At 40.5% G+C, this 21,514-nt stretch overlaps 1 protein-coding gene across 4 annotated transcripts; it reads right to left on the bottom strand.

The window, feature by feature from the left end:
- Positions 1 to 5,348: 5,348 nt before the first annotated feature.
- On the bottom strand, positions 5,349 to 20,642 carry LYRM7 (LYR motif containing 7). 4 transcript variants are annotated; one of them, XM_061368688.1, is made up of 5 exons: positions 20,544 to 20,642; positions 17,537 to 17,609; positions 16,808 to 16,878; positions 14,487 to 14,568; positions 5,349 to 6,028 (listed from the first exon to the last, which is right to left on the bottom strand). In XM_061368688.1, the coding sequence occupies exons 1-5, from the start codon at positions 20,559 to 20,561 to the stop codon at positions 5,952 to 5,954; spliced, it is 321 nt and encodes a 106-aa protein (XP_061224672.1). In that variant the 5' UTR covers positions 20,562 to 20,642; the 3' UTR covers positions 5,349 to 5,951. The 4 variants fall into 4 exon arrangements, with proteins under 4 accessions (XP_061224672.1, XP_061224673.1, XP_061224671.1 ...); XM_061368687.1 differs by lacking the exon at positions 5,349 to 6,028 and adding an exon at positions 9,895 to 12,018; XM_061368690.1 differs by lacking the exon at positions 5,349 to 6,028 and adding an exon at positions 12,693 to 12,826.
- Between the last annotated feature and the right edge of the window lie 872 nt (positions 20,643 to 21,514).

Below are 21,514 nucleotides of genomic sequence, written 5' to 3' on the forward strand. Positions count from 1 at the left end.
TAACTGTGAAAAGTGCAGGTTTGTTCCTTCTCTTAAAAGCACTTGCTTTTCATGGGCAGAGTTTGTGCTGAGTCTCCAAAAGTCCTCTCAGAATTTCCTGACTAAGAGACTGACTTCAGGCTCTATCTACCTCTGCAAGTATCAGGAGGAAGCAGAGGATAGCAGCCCTCCCGAACAGCAAATGTATGAATGTGCTGATGAAGATCTACACCGAAACATGAGTGCTGGCTCATCTGCAGGTGGACAGCCATGGACCGAAGATTTTTATCTTACGCACACACTTAAAAGGGAAGGAAGCATTGCAATGACCTTCTCATTTTTTCCTTTACAAACTGACTGGGAAAAGTGCAGAGCACTGTATGGGTCATCGCGGGCTTGTTTTCACTACCACAGTTCCACTACACAAAGAGCAGAATGACAAAATTCCCATGCTCAGCTATGGATACGGCTTTCAGCTGGCAAGGGCAGTTCAGGGTTGTCTGAATCAACCCTTGCACATAGCCGCTGACCTCAGAGAACAGGGCTGCTACTACAGCAGCAGGTGAAACAGTACAACTGTTCCCATTTTTATGGCCTAATGCAGAGAATACCATCCTCCCTTCCAGTTTCTACAGACCATAGTTTCACTAGCTGTTCATTTAATCCTGACTAATCCTGAACCATACCCTTTTGGGCAGATGAGATGGAAAGCTGAAGCACATACTGCAAGAACAAGGAAAGCATAATTTGAAAACTAGATGCTTTTACTCCTCTGTCTGACACAAACCAGATTATTGAAGCACTAACTACATGGAAATATCTGCTTATAAAACCAGTAAATTATTTAAAATTATTGCTATTCATCAAAGTATAAAGATGTGCCCTTCCTTTCTTCTCCTCTCGTCAGATTTATTCTTGCTAGCATCAAAAAAAATGTCTCAGGAAAGCTAAACTTTAAAAATAGCTGAATAAAGCCATCATAAAAGCTCCACTGATGAAGTCTTTCAACAAAATTAGAGAGATCTGAATGTGTACACCACAGATATACCCCACACAAACAACATACACTTTACCCTTAAGTAACTGGATTTCTACTGGAGTTATCAAAATATCAAGCAGTTGTAGCTGTAAAATACCAGCCTTAACACAGAATTCATGCTGTGTTCTGTGCTTTGTGTTAAGTAATTGACATACCACAAAGCTCAAGTTCAAAGATTGACAGCCCACTGAACTCCAGAGTTTAGGATTAAATTGTTGCAAATAGTTTGGAAAGAGTTATCTAGGCAGGGAAGTACTAGGACTCAGCTCTTCCTGTAAGCTGGTCAGCCTTTATTTTTAGTTTTCAATTGCCAATATTTTTTTTTCCTTTTTGTAAAGGAAGTGTAGAGAACTGCCAGTACTGGAAGCTAAATTACTTTATTTACAAGTCTGGTATGATACATAGGGGACTAATGCTATGCAGCAGTCTAGTTCAGCTCTTTCAGCCAGCATGATCTCTGAGAATAAATACTAATGCTAGGTTTAGTCACTGGAGTTGCCACAAGTTTGTTGATTCCATATTACCTGATAAACAGTCTGAGAACTCGGCACCTTGGAGAAGACACAAGCTACTTTTCCAGATTAGACTTTCAGTGCTACTTCCAGAACAATTCTGTGGAGTCTGTTTGTGGTGTACAGCAACACCACCGTAAGAACAGCAACTAGACGCTTCCTTTACCAAAGTGCAGAGGAACAAAGGACATTAATTTGGCCCTGTTGTATTAGAAAAGTCACCTTGTTTCACATGAAGACCATAAAGACTTCAACATAAGTCCTATCCATGTAAACAAAATTAAGTCGTAGATTAAATCTAACTCCTGTGTTTTATGAACACCAGGCTATGGCAAATGTACTAATACCATGCTTGATCCCCATCCTGAGCTCCTGCTTCCAAATAAAACCTGAAGAAACCTTGTATCTTGAAACTGTTACATAAAGGAGAGGAAAAAGTGGTTAGAACAAAACCAAAACTTAATATTTGAACAGCAAATATTCCTTGGCTGTATTTAATGCTTTCATTAAAGCTACAGTGTACGCGAAGTCACCATTTCATGAACAATACAATCATGGAATGCTCTGACAGACACATCTCTGGCCGATGATGTCAAAAGCTGAAGTGCTTAGAATTTTCTTATGTGTAATCACTGAGGTGACATCTGTTCTGCCAAAATCACCTTCAGAACAGGAGGTCCTGCAGCACTGTTAGCACACCTACATGGGCCACGAAGGCATCTCTGGAAAGCAATGCCCATGGTGAAGCCATACTGTCCCTGTAGCTGTCACAGCTGAACTGTAGCAGATCTGAGCAAGCAGCAAGCCCTTTCCAACAGAAATTCCTGCATAGTTAAACTACATTTTAAAGAGCTATTAACTTTAAGGCTTAACTTTTAAGGCTGATGATGTTGCATTACTTTGGGAGAAAGGCAGGTATGTCTGTACTAAAATTCTGTGGTTCCAGTGAATCTGAAAAAGTTTAATGGGATTGAATCATGTTACTGTGCGCCTATTAAATTGCAGTTTCTGTTGTAAAGAATCAACCTTTTCCCCTCCCAAGTCATTAAGTGAAAGCTTCTGTAATGTTTGAAGGTTTCGGCTAATACTTAAAACTTTGCAAATGGAATGCAAAAATACTTTATTCAATATTGATAGTAATTAAGGAAAATCAGGATATATATGAACGCAAAGCCAGCAATATCAAGAACAGGTTCACATCCATGGAATCATGGAATGGTTTGGGTTGGAAGGGACCTTACAGACCACCTAGTTCCAAACCTCTGCCATGTGCAGCGACACCTTCTACTAGACCAGGTTACTCAAAGGCTGGTACAGCCTGGCCTTGAACACTTCCAGGGATGGGACATGCACAGCTTCTCTGGGCAACCTGTGCCAGTGTCTCACCACCCTCACAATGAAGAGGAAATAGAAGCTGTGGAGATGACTGGGTACTGGAATGTCACTGGGTACTGGAACGTGAACCAAAAAGTAAGAAAAGGGAAGAGGAACAGACACACTGAGCAGCTAGAACAGAGAAGCCTTTAATTATCAGCTGCTCATTAAGCAGGTTTGTAAGATTCTTTCAAGGTTAGCAAATCAAATTTGCAGAAAGAAAACACCTGCTGGGCCCAGACAATAACCAACTCTGAGATACTTTTCTGCACAATTCCTTATTTGGATTCCTATTTATCCTGGTCTGGATATCCTCTGGATTCCTATTTAAGATCACATTGAAACAAGAGCAACAAATAGGTTTGTTCTTCTCTTACATTAGTAGTCTTTTGCCTACTTGATTTTTCTCATCTCAGCACTGCAAAATTCAGTTTGTCTTTGCTGCATGGATAGGCACAGGGACATGGAATGTTAATGCACAGCCCATAAATATGCTGCATAGGAGTATAAGGAGAATTGTTCTGCAGGCCATTCAATTCTATCAACTTTTTTGTCTTTCATGTCTGCTTTCAGCAGTGGTGTCTGTTATTCCAGTGACCCATTCTGTGTTTTAATTACAAATATGTATTCAAGATGAAACAGATGTTTGTCAAATCCCAAGCCTGACCCCGTAAACTGACCTTTCTGCACTATCTTTCTACTAATGTTAATTCTTGTTAAAAATGAAAACCTAAAACACATGACAGCAGAACAATACAGAAGCAACAGTCACATTAAATAGTTCCTGCACTTGCGTTCCCTCAAATATCTTAAAGGTCGCCATCTACTGGTGCCATCACTAAGCCTTTCAGTACATGCTTTGCTAGGTAACAAGCAATACTACTTTACATCACTACCAAATGAATTAATACCTACCAGCTGTCAGTGATTTCTATGAAATCAACCTGAAAGACAAAATCACTAATATACTATTCCCATAGCCTAAAGCAGCAGGTCTACAGGAGATGAGTTTTGACCAGTTCCAGCATGCCATGGGGTGTATACCCTAATGGCTGTATAGTTTCTTATTCTTGCCAGACCCATTTCATTATTTTGGCTTAAAAATTGGTCAATTTTAGGCCGGGCAGAGACTGGATTGACAGAAGCCCTGAGGAGACGGACTTGAGCTAGTGACTAGCAAAAAGCTCAACAGTGTGCGCTTGCAACCCAGAAAGCCAACTGTATGCTGGGCTGCATAAAATGGAGGGAGGTGATTCTTCCCTGTGAGGGTGGTGAGGCGCTGGCACAGGTTGCCCAGAGAAGCTGTGGCTGCCCCTGGCAGTGTTCAAGGCCAGGTTGGACAGAGCTTGGAGCAGCCGGGTCTAGTGGGAGGTGTCCCTGCCTGTGGCAGGGGATTTGGAATTGGATGAGCTTCAAGGTCCCGTCCAACCCAAACCATTTTGTGATTCTTAACACTGCTTGAGGTAACGTTCTCTTTTCTCTTTACAGCTGCAACTGCCATGTGTTTCCTCTCCCTTGCATACCTCTCTCCTATGCTTCTTATAGGGAAGAAAAAATTCAATGTAAGCAGGCTGCAGAGGAAAATCAGCTACAGAATACACCTTGTCCTTTGGAAAGTAAACACAAGAAGCCTAGAACAGAACATCCCCTGCAGACCAAGGCATTTGGGTTTTAGTGGAGCCACTAAAACTGCAAGAAACTGCAAGAACCGCACTCACTGCATTGCATCTCCTATCATTTGCTTGCTGCCTTCTAGCTACAACACAGAGAGTATCAGTGCAACTGGAGGAGGGTTACTGCCAACATATCTGCTGCTGGCCTTGCATATGGCCCTGTGCACAGCAGCCACAGGCAATTGTTTTAAAGAAAGGAGTTCTGATGGCACTGACATGCTGTATGAGACAAAGAGACCAGATACAGGCATTTAAATTTCTCGTTTACTCAGTCAATGAAGCTGTGTCACAACCCACAGAGATATGCAGTATAGACATCTTGGAGGCTTATTAAAAAGAAACAATCACTGGAACCTGACACAGAGCTGAGAGGTATCACTGAGCTACCTCACTCCTATGTGAGTTATTTAGATCCTAGTATGGTGCCTGTTACTGATTTCACAGAGAAGATTCTATGGATCACTGCGGTTCTATCTGGTTCTGATTAAAATTAAAGTGATTATTGCAAGAAATTCCACAAGAAGCAAGTAAGTCTCCATTAAAAAAAAATAAATAGAATTATAAGGGCTTAGTAAATAAGTTCACTTTTGGCAAGTCAGATCACCTGCCATTTATCAACAAGCCTTCTCATTGGAAAAATACCTCAGGAAGTCACTCTATAATCACAGCTGTGGCTGGGTTCGTTTGTTCTGCTGTCATCTAACAACTCAAAACTCTACCACTCCTGCTCATTCAAAGGTGTAGGAGAGAAGAAAAACACTACACATGCTCTCACAGCCGTAAAACCTAAATAATTTATTCAGATAAACCTTAAGAACTCTCTCAGGCATTACAATATATTAGTGTACAATTCATGACAACTTTAGGAATCATGCTTTTGGTGCAAAGCATAAATTTAATGGCAAGTGCCACACGATGGTCTTTCATTACTTCAAAACAGTATATGATTGACAATAAACTTATAAATAAATATTATCAGGATTAAGAACTGCATTTAGCTTGTATTTAGGTTTGAAAAAAAAATAAAAACACCCAAACCCCTTTGGATTGCTAAGAAACAATCTCTGACAACTGTCATAATGAAAAACATTACTGGCTGAAGTAACACAGTTCAGCAGTGTATTTTCATGATAACTGTCCATCTTGAAGTGGAAGTCTTAGTACCCATTTCTGTGGAAGTATTAGTATCTTCCACAGAAGTAGGTGATGGTACCACAGAACACGATAAAAACAGTGACTTGGTTTCAGTTCCTGTTTTCCTGGTAACAGTATTCAATGATTTTTTAAATTTAGCTTTAATACGGGTATCCACTATTGGTTTTCAGAGCTCTCATCACAGGATATCAACCTTCTGGGGAGAGGGGTGTATTTTCCTCAGGATTCATGCTTTTTTGTTGGTTTATCAAAGTAAGGAGTGTTGTCTTGTAGCAGATCTTTCCTGGGTACGAGCACTGTAACAGAAAAAAATCCCTCTAAGAATATATAATCTTATGGAAAATACTACTTAAAATTTGAAAGTTGTTTTTATATTTACGAACAAAAATCAGGTTACTACAATAAGAATCTGAACTTCTGGAAATGTACCAAGCAGCATCATGGGATCTACCCAAGCCAAAATAATATTGAGATTTCTACCTTCTGTTGGTCAGAATACTGCCTTCCCCTTTTTCTTTTTAGAGTACTGAAAATTATTTTAATAGCACTAAGAAACCATAAAAAATGATATAGTGTTGCAGTAGCTTTTAGTGAGAGAGGTACTGGCAGTTTTATCATGCCCAAGTCAGAATATGTGTGATCCAACAGTTCCAGAAATGAATACTAAATTGGACTTAGCCCTCTCCCTCAAAGTCCTGGAATCTAATCTGTAATATTCACCTTGCCCTACCTGTTTTAAAGAACAACAGCAAACGAAAGTACCAAATGAAAATTATGGCCACTGCGTTGTCACACAGGTGTGGTGTGTTAAGGTTTGCCTAATTATATGCCATTTTAACCTCTTCCTGACTCTTAAGGTCTTGCCTATTAGCTCTTCAGAAATCAGCTTTCCTTCCTCAGAACCAGAGGAGGTGTGTCATGTCTGATTTGCTCCAGTAGCAAAAATTAAAACACAAACACCTGAAATCCTAACGTTGTAATCTGACTGGGTCAGATGGCTGTGAAAAGTACAGTAAACCTGTAAAACTCTGTGTGTTTGTGCAGATGTGTGTGCAATGAGTAACATTCTGATCAAAGTGCACTGATATCCCATGCCTTCTAAGAAAGCTGATTTCTTTAAAGGCATGCTGCTTGCGCACCTGTGTACTCATACTGATGTATTTAATAAGTCTCTAAGAGCTTTAAGTAAAATTTCGATTGCATTTCTTTTACATCTGAGTAATTTTATAACAAAACATGTCGACCTACACAAGTAGAACAGGTACTCAAAACATAAATTCCAAAGAAAAACAGAACTGGATATAAAATATTGAGAAACAGAAGTCCAAACAAAGACTGAAATAAGAATTTTTAACTTTCCTTTTCAAAGCTAAGTTTCAAACATACACTGGCAACACACTGAATCAAAATCACCAGGACATACTGCATGTGTGGTATATTACTAAATTGAAATCTCTTCTTGCATCACCCTAATCTGAAACAAAAATGATTTTAATAGAACAGAGATACCTGTATACTACCAAGTAACTCACACTGAAAGCTTTAAAAAACCAAAAGAACAGAATAATTATTTGCCTAACAAGCTCCTAATTGAAATTGTCCTCTCCTTAGTAAGAAAAGCTCAGCTGAATTTTTTGGCAAAGATCTACCCCAACATGATTATACACCCCCCCAGGAAGCTCTCAGGTGAACTAGCTAGCTTCTCCAAATCTCAGGATTTGGAGAAGGCTGAGGTTCTGAATGACTTCTTTGCCTCGGTCTTCTCTAGCAAAGGCTCTGACTGCACCACCCAAGTCTTGGAAGGTAGATGCAGGGACTGTGAGAATGAAGACCTTGGGCTCACTGTAGGAGAGGATCTGGTTCGAGACCATCTTAAAAATCTGAACATGCACAAGTCCATGGGTCCTGATGAAATCCATCCACGGGTCCTGAAGGAGCTGGCAAATGAAGTTGCTAAGCCGCTGGCCATCATATTTGAAAAATCATGGCAGTCAGGTGAAGTTCCCGACAACTGGAAAAAGGGAAATGTAACCCCCATTTTCAAGAAGGGGAAAATGGATGACCCAGGGAATTACAGACCAGTCAGTCTCACCTCTGTGCCTGGCAAAATCTTGGAACAGATTCTCCTGGAAGGCATGCTAAGGCACATCAAAAACAACAAGGTGCTTGGTGACAACCAGCATGGCTTCACTAAGGGGAAATCCTGCCTCACCAATTTGGTGGCCTTCTGTGATGGGGCTACAGAACTGATGGACAGGAGTAAAGCAGATGATGTCATCTACCTGGGTTTGTGCAAAGCGTTCGACACTGTCCCACACGACATCCTTGTCTCTAAATTGGAGAGACATCAATTTGATGAATGGACCACTCATCATAAATAAAAGATGGATGGTGGATAAAGAACTGGCTGGATGGCCACACACAAAGAGTTCTGGTCAATGGCTCAATGTCCAGCTGGAGACCAGTAACAAGTGGTGTCCCTCAGGGATCGGTGTTGGGACCTGTCTTGTTCAACATCTTCGTCGCTGACATGGACAGTCGGATTGAGTGCGCCCTCAGCAAGTTTGCCGATGACACCAAGCTGTGTGGTTCGGTTGATACGCTGGAGGGAAGGAATGCCATCCAGAGGGACCTTGACATGCTTGTGAGGTGGGCTGATGCCAACATCATGAAGTTTAACCATGCCAAGTGCAAAGTCCTACACCTGGGTCAGAGCAATCCCAGGCACAGCTACAGGCTGGGCAGAGAAGAGATTCAGAGCAGCCCTGCGGAGAAGGACTTGGGGGTGCTGGTCGATGAGAAAATGAACATGAGCCAGCTTCAGTGTGCGCTTCCAACCCAGAAAGCCAACTGTATCCTGGGCTGCATCAAAAGGAGTGTGACCAGCAGGTCGAAGGAGGTGATCCTGCCCCTTTATTCTGCTCTTGTGAGACCTCACCTGGAGTATTGTGTGCAGTTCTGGTGTCCTCAACATAAAAAGGACATGGAACTGTTGGAACAAGTCCAGAGGAGGGCCGCGAGAATGATCAGGGGACTGGAGCACTTCCCGTATGAAGACAGGCTGAGAAAGTTGGGGCTGTTCAGCCTGGAGAAGAGAAGGCTGAGTGGAGACCTCATAGCAGCCTTCCAGTATCTGAAGGGGGCCTATAGGTATGCTGGGGATGGACTCTTCATTAGGGACTGTAGTGATAGGACAAGGGGTAATGGATTCAAACTTAAACAGGGGAAGTTTAGATTGGATATAAGGAAGAAATTCTTTCCTGTTAGGGTGGTGAGGCACTGGAATAGGTTGCCCAGGGAGGTTGTGAATGCTCCATCCCTGGCAGTGTTCCAGGCCAGGCTGGACGAGGCCTTGGGTGATATGGTTTAGTGTGAGGTGTCCCTGGCCCTGGAAGGGGGGTTGGAACTTGATCTTAAGGTCCTTTCTCACCTTAAGTATTGTATGATTCTACGATTCTATGTCTCATATTGTTTTTAAAGAATATCATTGGCTTGTGCACTGCTTCTATGACACCACAGAATAATTTCATTTGATTAGGAAAAATGTTTGCCTTACCAGTATTTGCTCTATCTAAGACAAGTCTTTGTCTTTTTATTTCTGGTTCTTAGTTTCTTTGGAGATGCATGATTGAAAAAAAAGAAAAAAACAGTGGTAGCTAAATTGTATATTGTCAGCTATAATAAAAAATTTAGTCAAAAGATCGACAGTAGCTCACTTCAGGAGTGAGTCGCAACAGCTTTCTGAAACACTTTTCCTAGTTTTTCTCCTGCTCCTTCATACAACATAGCAACTAATTCCTTCATCCCAAACCATTTCCCTCCCAAACCTAAGAGAAGCCTGAAGCAAGGATGTTATAGTAATTTAAATACAGCCCAAATGTAAGTATTTTATACTTTTTTCACAATAGGCCACTAGATTTTCTACTACAGCTAAGTAAACCTTCACTTACAAAGTGAAATATTCAACTGAGGTTGCTTATTTTTCTTTGCCAACATGCAGCAACTCAAGCAACCACCTTAGGGTTGTACTTCTACTTTTTTTTTTTTTTTAATAAATCTTTCCCAAGCCTTTCATATTGTGATGATACCATAAAAGCAATGATACTATAAAAGCAATGATGAAGCTAACTGTAACTATTGGCACAGAGTCTTAAGGATCAAGAACGCTGATTTTTGTTCTGCTAGAACTTCCTTAATCAAAGCTGTACTGAAATTGAATACCTAAGCAGACTCACATTACCTACACACGCATTTCCTACAACAAACTTCCCAACAGAAACTGGCTCCTAGGTGTTAAAAAGTAAAGGAAAATGAGAAGATCCACTTGATTATTTTCATTACATAAATGCACAAGATGTGTGGAAGGGACACAGCCAGGACAGCTGACTGCAGCTGACCGAAGGGATATTCCACACCATTTGACATCTTGCTCAGCAGTTTAAGTTGGTATAAGAAAGATGGGGATACATTTGCGGTGATGGCATTTGTCTTCCCAAGTCACCATTACAGATGATGGAGCTCTGCTTTCCTGGAGATGGCTGAACAGTGCCCGCCCATGGAAAGCAGTGAATGAATTCCTAGTTTTGCTCTGCTTGCCTGTGTGGCTTTTGCTTTATCTGTTAAACTGTTTTTATCTTAGCCCATGAGTTTTCTCACTTTTAGTCTCCCAATTCACTCCCCAGTCCTGGCTGTGCAGGGCTTAGCTGCCAGCTGATACTAAATCACAAAAACATTCAGCCATAGATTCAACTGGAAATTGAAATCCCACTTCCAACTTTTTTCCTCTTTTAAATCTTAAAACTACTTTTCTTTACGAACAAGAAAGGATGAAAACAGTAAGGTGAGATATTCAGCAAAATGGAGTAGCTGTGGAAAGCACACCTATTTATTTTTTATTTTTTAGATACATATACATATTAATTTAGTTACATATACGGAATATTATTTATTTTTGAGGTACAATTTCACACAGTAAACTGACCATGCTATTAGCTATAAACTGCTATTAAAATATAGTGACAACTATCTCAACTCCCTAAAATTCTGAATTTCCAGAATTTTCTAATGGCATACTCTGTGCTACCAGTGACATTAATAAGCGCTATACCAGAATTGCTTAGTTCTTAGTGCTGTCTAATCAAAGCTGAATTCTTAGGAAAGATGCAAACACTATAAGAGGCTGCTCAAACAGTAACACTTTGGAATAATGTTATGTTATTAATCAATTTACCATGGTGGAAAGGTCTGTATGTTCCTTCTGTAAGGAGATTCTCTTTTACTCTTTTAGTACGGTATCAAGCTAAGCATCAAATTTGATTTTCTGCTTTTTTTGTATTTTTAGTACCTTGCTCCTGGCCACTAAGATTTTTCATTGCCATGACCTTTAAGTATTATTTATTGTGTAAAATAAAAAATGACTTTTTTTTTTTTTTTTTTTTGCATTAGTTTTGGATGTAAATTTCAACTTCACTGAACGCTCTTTGCATTTTAATAATACCAGGACAAGTAAGAATCCATTCTATCCATTTTTTATACTGTTCATTCTTATTCTACGAACTTCTATCATGATGCTCTGGATTTATTTTTCTAAGGATTCCTGATCCCTTAATTGGTGATTCACTGTATTATCAAGACTAAGTATTTCTCACTTCAGTACAAGTTCCAAGCACACGCAAACCAGACATCTCTCAAATTGTGATGGCTGTTTCCAGAGCATTGTTTTGCTCTTGCTGCATTAAGATCAATTGCAGAGTGAGAAGCAAAGCTAAGACTTACTCAAAATGCATACAGAAAAAAAAAGGATGGGCAAAACACTTCATAATGACATTCTCTGCATTCATAAGTAGGTCAAATGCACCCTTGTACAGATGCGCTCCAGATTTTTTGCTGCAGGACATTTTCCTGGCGAGTACTACACCCTGGATGACCTCCTTCTTCCCCAAAACCTCTCTGCCACTCCTTCTCTTAGAAGTCTGTAAAATTAGGCAGGGGCAATTCTATCCTTTCTTGTTTATGGGTATTTAAAAGGAGACAACATTAAAACTCTGCTACTGTCAAAACAGACAATCAGCAGTACTCTGCCCTTGTCTGCTGAGTCAAGTAATTTCACTGTAAAAGGGTATCAGACTGGTCAGAGAAGACCTCACCTTTGTAAATTCTTGCTGACTACTCCCCATTCCCATTCTGTTCTTAGAACATTTGGAAACAGCTTCCAGGTATTTCTTAACGACCTTTCCAGAGATTGAGGTGAGGCTGACCAGTTTCCTAGATCCTCCCTCTTGACTTTCTTGAAAAGAGGAGAAACATTTGCTTTCTTCCGGACCTCACGCAACTCCCCTAATCACTATGACGCTTCAAAGATGACTTGAGAGTGGCCTAGCACTGACATCAGCCAGCTCCCTTACCACCAATCGGTGTGTCACATAGGTCCCATGAATTTGTCTATGCCCTTTCTGTTCAAATATTCCTTGTCTTTTCCTCATCTACCAGAGGAATGTCATTCTTCCTCCAGAAATTCCCAGTGGTCTCAGGCCCATGATTTCTGAAGACAAACCTTTGCAGTAAAGGCTGAGGTGAAGGTACGAGCACCTCATACTCTTCTGTGTCCCTCGTTACCAGGTTCCCTGCCCTATTCAGCTGTGGGCTCACATTTTCCCTCCTCTCCCTTTTGCTGCCGATATACCTATAGTTGTTGTTCTTGCTGTCATTCACCTTTCTTGCCCAGATCAGCTCTAGGTGGGCTCTGGCTGGGCTCCTAACCCCATCCCTACACACTGACATAAAGATAGATTAGTACTTGAACACAAATTCATGTGACTTTTGCCAGGGAAGTTATGCCTCACAGTTCTTGATGGAGTTGCTTGAACAGCTCTTGCGGGGCTGCCCAGGAGCTGCCCAACATGCTTGGATTCCCTAAGTCCTTCAGGGCATGCTTCTGAAAACAACAGCCTTACTGTCACAGAAAGTCTTTTAAGTCACTGTTTAAACTGGAGGAGGTGAACAATAAATGAACAGGTCTCCCAGTGGAGGCATGTCAAAAGTGTTCTACAGGTACTTTTTTGTCATCTGTGCTGTTCAAGGTATTTGTAAGTAACCTGGAAAAGGATGTTTTCTAATGATACCATCCTGAGTAAGTTCTTTAAGAAAATAGCTTACTGTGAAGAATTGCATGATGAGAGTTAGACTTAACAATATAACCAGTAAAATGACAAAATGTAGAGACATGTAATGCATACAAGTAAAAAAAAAAAACAACCCAACAAACCAACAAAACTAATTTCACAAAGAAAGCGACAAATTAAAAAATTAACTATAACCATTCAGATGAGTTTAGTGAATACAAGATTAATTTTGTAAAAACAAATAAATGTATGTATGCACAGCAGCCAAAATTGAAATTCAGAATTAGGAATGACTAGGAAACCAGCGGAGAATGAAACAGAAAACATCACTGCGCCATCAGTGTGTGTATAAATGCCTGGTTTGCCCAGAGCTTGATGACTGTGCTCAGCTCTGATTGAGAGAGCAAGATCCTAATCATCTTAAGGGAGACAGAGTAGAATTGAAAAGGGTGCAGAGAACAGCAACAGAATGACCACAGGCATTCACCTTGTTCCAGAGAAGCTGTTCCACAGGGGGGGTAAAAAAACAAAAAGGGGGCAATAAGGGGCTTAAAAGCTCATGCTTGTTGAAAATGGATAGCAATTAAAGAGCAGGACCAAATTCAAAACTACTGCAAGTGATTTCATGAAAAACAGTATAAATTCTTCGTGAAAGGTTCTTGGATGCAAGAAATTTGCATAGGTCAACAGAAGCAAGTTCAAAAGAGAAACCCACTGAGGACAACTAGAGCAGAAACCACAGAACCCATCCCTGATGCATGAAGTGCTTCCATGTGTAAACAGCTGAAAGATGTAAAATTTCACTTGCTCTTCCTCTGTTCTGCTGTCATCTGCCTAGGATCACTGTGAAAGACTCGACACTGGTCTAGGTAGATGAATCTTTAGTCTCAATCATAATGGCTGTTCTAAAGTTAAGTGCTTTATCAAATCTCAAACTGAAACAGTCACAGAGCTTTACAGACACCACTGAACAGAAGTGAAATGAAAACAATGTACACAGCTGAACACTTTTTCTATCCTCTACCACACAGTTGTACGTTGAACTTACTGCTTCTCTTATGTTTGACTCTAAGATAAAATAACTTCTAAACCTCAAATTGTAATTTCAGAATTTGAATTGTCAGAACAAGGTTTACGAAAAGAACACTCAAGCCTCAAAAACCCCCCCACGCTGTTTTATGGACAGTGTACATAGTGCACTGGCTAATTTTCCTCAAAAAGCTTCTACCTATTTGATAAAGCAAGCACCTACGGATACTGTGGGCACTACACCTAGATATGCACTGACTGACTAGCCAGTACATGCAAGCTGACCAGCTACATAACTGCTGTCACTCTTAATAGTTAAGGTGCCAAGTTAGAACTTCTTTCTCTCAATGAGGGCACTAAACGTAGTCACTGCCTCTTTCCTAGCAGCCTCTGTATCAAAATATTTGTGCAGAAATTCTGTGCCTTTGAAACCTCCACCTGTCCTAGGTATTAGTCAACAGGCTTAAATTAAAGGTTTGGGCAGAGAAATGACATACAGACAGACTTTTGAACTCTCTATCCCTTCACTTAGTTTTCAAGTTCTCTATTTATTTGCTGAACTACAACAATTTAAAACAACTTTTTAGCACACAGCTTTACTCACCTATTCTGTTGGAATCTGTGTGAACAGCCTGAATAACAGAAGTTCGAAGAATCACTTCAACATCTGAAGCTATTTTCAGAAGCTAGTAAAAGGGAAAAACAAAACAACAAACAATAGAGTAATTTAACTGATATGTAATTATTTCTGAAAGTGTTTTCCATACTATACAGCTATTCATACAACAAAGCCAGTCAATTATATTACTCAGTTAGTTATGCACTACCTATACACAGCTTTTACTTTGGGGATCCTAGAATAACTTATAGGTTGATATATAAGCTACCCTGACACTAGAGGAAGAATGCTTCTGCTCTGTAACATACAGCAGTATAAATTCTATTTACCAAATTAAAACTAGTAACTAGTTTCCAGTGATCACAGACATTAGTGAATGCCTCTGCAATACCTGACCACCGGTAGTGAAAGTGCAATCTACTTCTATTAACATTCCAGGTTTTGAAATAAGGAAACAAAAATAACGGCAAATTAGGGCAAAACACGACAGGAATTAAGAATACTAGTTTTGCAGAGAAGTAACATGGGAACAAGACATTACCTAAAGATTAGCAGTGGCATTATTTGGCAAAAGACCTAAAGTTCTTTCCCTCATTAAGAAGTAGCAGCCTTGTGAGTTTTTTTTCAATGATTAAGAGAAGTCTAATTGTTTGCGTGATACCTGCATTGGTAAAAACTGAAATTGCACGAGTGAGACATTCTGGGAGACATGCTTACACTAGGAAGTGGCATGTATCAACAGAAACGGATCTTTGAAACTGGACACCTAAACTGAATTTCTCCTCTCCACCTACCCCTTTTAAGAGTTTGGACTAAATAGCCTCCAGTTCCCCCTACTGAATTTCCATCAGTAGTTAGGCTGTATGCTCTTGATTTTCCTGGTTTCACTTCAGATTCACCTTAAAGGAATTCCACCATTTCCTCTAAGACTGCTTCACAACACAAGCCACATGCCAGGAAGTAACTTCAGAGGCGCACTCCTGATCTGAGTTAAACTGCTGCAGTAGAATCAGCTGCTACATCTCACATTCTAATAATACCACAGACCAGTTACTCCTACCTCCTTAGGTCTACATACCTATTTGACGTCATATTAGACAGTGCAGCTTTCTGTTCTGGCAAACAAATGCATATTTGGTTGGTCAAAATCCATTTTTTAGCTGCTGTCCAAAGCAGAATACTAACATCCCTGTTTTTATGCAAGCAAGCACCCAAATTCTCACAAGTCTAGTATATTATTTGATTTTGCTCTTCTGCATCAGAGTCTATGTATATATAAAGCTTCTATGATGTTCTAGAATTCTGTAGCTGTGACGGAAGCCTAGAAGTTCTTCCACTTGCACATTTAATCAAGATACCAGTTAACTCATATTAAAAAGTTACAAATGTGTATTTTGTTGGTCGCCATTCCTAACAAATATAGATTTATAAACTACAGCAAGCATTTTTCCTGTAGACCTGTAACAAAAAGAACATACAGTTTAACAGATCAGACACTGGGAACAAAAACACAGAAGTATCACTATAGGGGACTGATGAGAAGCAGAAACGCTAGAAAGTGCTAACTAAATGCTCAGAACTATTTATGTTAGTGCTCAGTGGCTGGCATGAGGCAAACATTTAGATTTACTTCTGCAGAGCACAGATGGAGGCACTTTCTTCCAACTAGTGCCCAATGACAATGTAAATACAATCTACTAAAAGGCTGAATGACATGGACTAAATTATTAACTGTGAATGGATGTCAAGAACTAGAATTATCTAAAATACAAAAGTTTGAATTCAGGTGTCAGTAAATTTCAGAGAAATGACTCAATAAAAAGTGCTAAGATCATAATGGACCCATGAAAGAGGCTGCCATATTTGTGATAAGGAATCAAAATAATTTCTCATGTCTGTCAGTAACTGAGCAGATTATTAAATTTCTATCTTCCTGTGCTTCCATATACAACAAAGACTAGGTAAACTTAAGTGACCTTAAGTGGCTCAGATAGATATTATGACCAAAATATACAAAACAGTCATGTGAAAAATAGCAACATAAAACTTTTTTTTTTTTCTTAATTATAGGCATACTGAAATACCAGAAGACACTTTCTCATTCTGTGCTTTTGTATGTACAAAATTCTGTAACATACTATTAATATAAATGGAGGTATCAATACATTTCTAAACAAAGATCCATGTAAAAGCCTTTTTGGACTCACCTGGCTCTCACAATGTCTCAAGAAGTACTTAACACCGGTTTAGAGATCAGGTAAGTATTCTTAAGCAAAGTGGAAAAAAACAGTGAAACCAAGAAGTACCTCATTTATCTTCTCTTCAGATGTCTCATCTTGGTGATTTTTGAATTCTTCATTTATCTTTTGTCTTGCAGCTAAACAAACAAACAAACAAACACACAAGCATGAATAAAAACTGTATCTTGTCTTAGTCACTGCCTCAAAGCTCACAATCCTTCATCCTTTATAGCACTTTCTGGGTACACACTGACTGTTTTAAAATAAGTTTTCCATGCAATTCAGGTGATGTTATGTTTTAACTTGACTGGTATAGGAATAAAATATGATTGTCTAGCATTCTGAGCTTTAAAACCAGGAGACACTACTAAAAGCTGGTTTATTAAAAAAGCAGTATTTATCCCCTGAGGAGCAACCATACAGAAAGAGAATCAACTCAAATGCTTAGTACAGTTAAACATGCTTTGGCTGGACTCAAGAGAAGAAAGTGAAAAAAAAGACAAACAAAAAACCCCCAGGTAAAATAAAAAGCCCAGGAAGATCACCAAGGTTCCAGAAAAGAGATGGTTTCCTTATGAAATGTGGCTTGAGTGCCTGAATTCAACAACTGTTTTTTTGTTTAAAATTAAAGGGTATCTAGGTATGGACTTACAAGTTTTCCCAATGATTAATTATAAAATATGAAAGTTATAACTTAAAGGAAGATTATGTTAAGAATTCTTTTCCTGTGAATTCAGAGGAGAAAGTTCCATGGAAAGACAGGTAAGTGTGCACCACATGAAAAAGGTATCTCACCTTCAAGGGCTCTGGTATCATTTTTAAAAACTTCTTGCCGGGTTCTGTGTAATGATTTAAAAAGTTTCAACACCTGTCAATACAACATCAATAGAATTAGCTTGTTTCCTATCAGGATTCTTAGTTAAAATGAACATGTTGCAATTAGGGTGGTCTGGTTGACCACAGAATCACAGAATGGTTTGGGCTGGAAAGATCCTTAAAGATCATCTAGTTCCAACCAATCTTTCATGTTCTTTCCATTTAGTACAGAATTAGGTATGGAATTGGTAGCTAAGATACTACTCCTCGATCTCTGATTAAGTAACTTGCATCCAAAGCAGACATGAGGAAATATCCTAGACAGTTCTAGATGTTTCAAATTAAGCTAAAATGCTAGAGTATTAGCACCACACTCCTAAATCATCATTTGGCATTACACGAATATAATTCTGCAAATACATTGATGAAAACATATTTATTGTGCCAATATCAAATAAACCCAACAGAAATCAGAGTAACTGTAAATGTCAAATCATCTGATTACAAAATAAAGAAGCACAAATGCCTGAACTATTTTCACACAAGCCAACACGAGAGAAGTAAATTTCAAAAGGATCTAAAACCGTCTTTATAGAGACTTTTTATGTCTCTGTAGAACACCTGGGCATAATCTTCCACAGGTAATGTGGCAAAACCAAAACAAAGCAAAGTCCCTAAATATAAACTGCCAGATCAGCAAATAAAAACTTCAGTAAAAGCAAACACTAAAAAAAAAATATCAGGATTTACAATGTAAAAGTGACACACATCAGTATTTACATAAACCAAAACCCCCAAGAATCACAGCTCATGGTTTTGGATGTTTATTCATTAGACTGTAATGAATTACAGAAATCCTCAAGTCCTTAACAGACTATTTTTGGAGTTTGCAAGAGATTGACAAGAATCCCTAACAAGCACCATAAAAAATAAAAAAATATTGATAACAAGGTACCTTTTGAAGTGCATTTTGGCACATCTAGAAAGCACAATTCCAGGTATTTCATGATAACCTTAAATTTTTTTCTCACAATTAATATGCCAAAAATTTCTTAGAAGGATGCAGAGGAAACACAGGGCTGTAACTGACAAATGCCCACCTTCTTTGTCAGCATGCTCTCTATCTGTCAGCTGGAAATACAAACAAGACTGTCCCCTAAAAGGCCAAAACCAACATCCTGGCAGGGCCCTGAAAAAGTGCTGCCTCTGCTTTAAATCTAGCAATGACAAAAACAGCAAGCTTCCCTGAAAGCTATTTCTCCCAACAGATGTCGACACATTTTTTTAGGTTTTCAAGCTAAGTTCTCACCCTCTGCTCAGCTGGTCACTTGGCCACACCTTAAAATAATTCAGCCAGAAGTGTATATGCACAGAAGGTGAGTTTTTAGGAAGAAGATGAAGGCATGAGAATAGGAAACTTTCCGGTTCAGTACTGCTTCTTTCACATAATGCTACCACACCTTTAGTCTCAGTAAGGGACAACTTACAAATATGAACAAACTCCAACCTTACTTCACCACATGGATTAGACCATGTCATAATATCTACTATAATTAGCACTGTGTTCACTATACAGTACTGCATTACAGATCTTTCAGTGCATTCTCAATTGCGTTAAGGGTCTCATGAATGTTCAAGTGAAAAACTTTTGCCACTTCTAGAATCAGTATGTAACTTGACAAGCACGTAAATGAAGCTGAGGAGTGACATGCGGAAGAGAACACAGACTGCTACCTCCTTTTCAGCTTGTGTCCTTGATAATTAGCAACTGAAGAGAATAGTGCTACCTTCTACTACAGCATTCCCTAGGTGGCTGATCCTGTAGTAAGTAAACCAACAGAATTAAAACTCGGCAAACAATTTTTTTATTCTGTATACATATTTTAAGAGATTTGACTAAATTATTTGGACATGATTTCTAACCCAGAATATTTTTGCCATCTTTGTGAACAGTAAAGTTAGCATCACAAATGGTTTTTGAGTGCATGGTGAAACGTGAAAGTGGTTTATGGTTATTCTAAACTCTGATCAACAATTTTCAGGCATCTTCCTCTGCTATTTGCCTGTTTCTGCAAACCCCTCATATAAAGTTCTTCACCATACCAACCACAGAGATACATACATGATTTTGAAGCAATATGTACTAATACTCTGAGGTCTACAGTCACCTAATGGAACAGAACTTCCCTAATACCTTAGTGTATTAGTCCTCCCAATACTAGGCTTCAGAACACGTCTGAAACAGGGGCTCAAGTGCCCCCAGAAGTACTCTATGCTGTTAAGTTTAAAGGTTCAAATAATTCTTGTCTGCTTTTCTTCATTTTCCCTTCATAACTCATTCTCCTGACATACCTTAACCTCTACCTGATTGTCATCTCTCAACTCGTTTCCTTTTTCTACAACATCTTCTGCATACAAAACGCTTCTTACTATTACCTAGTTCTATGGGTTTCTTGCCCGGAAAGCCTCTGCTTTTTGAGGCTATAAATGCCAGCGGAAAAGTTCCTACCCTCCGGTGACATATGCTCTATGCATGTAACCTGTGTGTAGTCACTATTTACAGCCAAAGGCCGCAGATTTGCGGGGAACACGGCACGCCTCCCCGGGCCAGCCGGCACTACAGCTCCAGGGAACGCAGGACGGACAAACCCCCACGATAGGGCCGGCTCTCGAGGGCAAGACCCACGACTCTTCAGGGCACGAGCGACCGCGACCTCACGCAGGGCGCCGGACAAACGGGCAACTACAAAGTCGGCCCCACGAGCGCTTTAAGGAGGCAACGGAGGAAAGGAGAGAAGTGGGAGAGAGCGAGCAGCCTGTACCACCACACCGGAGCAGGCCCTCCTCGTCCTTTTCCCATTGGCCCCGGCTCCACTTCCTTCGCGGCGATCCCCGAGTACCGGGGCTGCGGGCAGGATGGGACAGCGCCGGCAGTGAGCCGCCACCCCCGCGCGAAGCCCTGGCTGCGCATGCGCGCCGCGCTCACCTGCCGCCTGCTCGCCATGGCGACCGCCGTCCTGTTCCGGCCCAGACGAGCGGGGGAGATCTGGGAGCGGAAGTGACGATCAAACAGGTGGTGCGTCCGCGCGTCGGCGGGTGGCGCTTGTCATCCCGGTGTTCCGGGGTGCTGGTACGGCCAGCGCCGGCTTAGGCTGCCGGGGCACTGCCGCAGCACTGACGCTGATCTCTGGAGGGGTCCCAAGGCAGCAGGCAACCTGCCCGCAGGCCCCTTTTACGGCGTGGGCTGCCGGCACAAGGTATTATACCTCCTTCTTCCGACGGAGAATCTCAGTTTCAAACCAGAAAGCTGTCAGTGTGTGGCCCGCACGTGGTTTAACACTTGGTGTTACTTCCCAGAAGCTCTCGGTTGCATTTAAACTCTCAATTCCCATCTGCCCTCCTATAACCCCCATCTCTTTTTTCTTTAATGGTGCTACTGATGCGAGGGGTTAACCGATGCAAGGGAGTTAGGGTTAAGGAATGATTTATTAGGGGCTGCAGCTGCTTGCTAAACAATGTATACTGCTTGCTTAACATTTATTGTGCTTGCCAAAGCAGGATGGGAGCATGCAAGGCTATTGATAAGAGGAAGGAACTGTAACTTGGTTCCTGCTCTCTGGACCCCTAAACCGGCTGAAACCAGCTTTGCAGTTTGGATGGTGACCAAACAACCAGGGAGCATACACAACGACTAAAGGTGAAAAGTTCAGGTCCGAGGAAGACTTGTTTACTTCATCTTGAGACCCTTGCCCACGACCACCAGAAGGCACTGCGAAAGCACAAAGGACCTTTTAGCTCATTATAATACAACGCAGGGGTAGGACATGAATGTGTATAGGTGTATTGTGTAACCTAATGCATATGGAGTATTTTAGTAAATAAATATAGAGGAGAACAACGCTGGGATGCGTGTGCCTTTGGAGGAGCAATCCCCCATGCGCCTCAGCACTGAATAAA

This window comes from Neopsephotus bourkii, unplaced genomic scaffold (genome assembly GCF_033783945.1).
Source record: "Neopsephotus bourkii isolate Nb327-2 ecotype Australia unplaced genomic scaffold, CSIRO-AGI_Nbou_v1 NB_1441, whole genome shotgun sequence".
NCBI lineage: Eukaryota > Metazoa > Chordata > Aves > Psittaciformes > Psittacidae > Neopsephotus > Neopsephotus bourkii.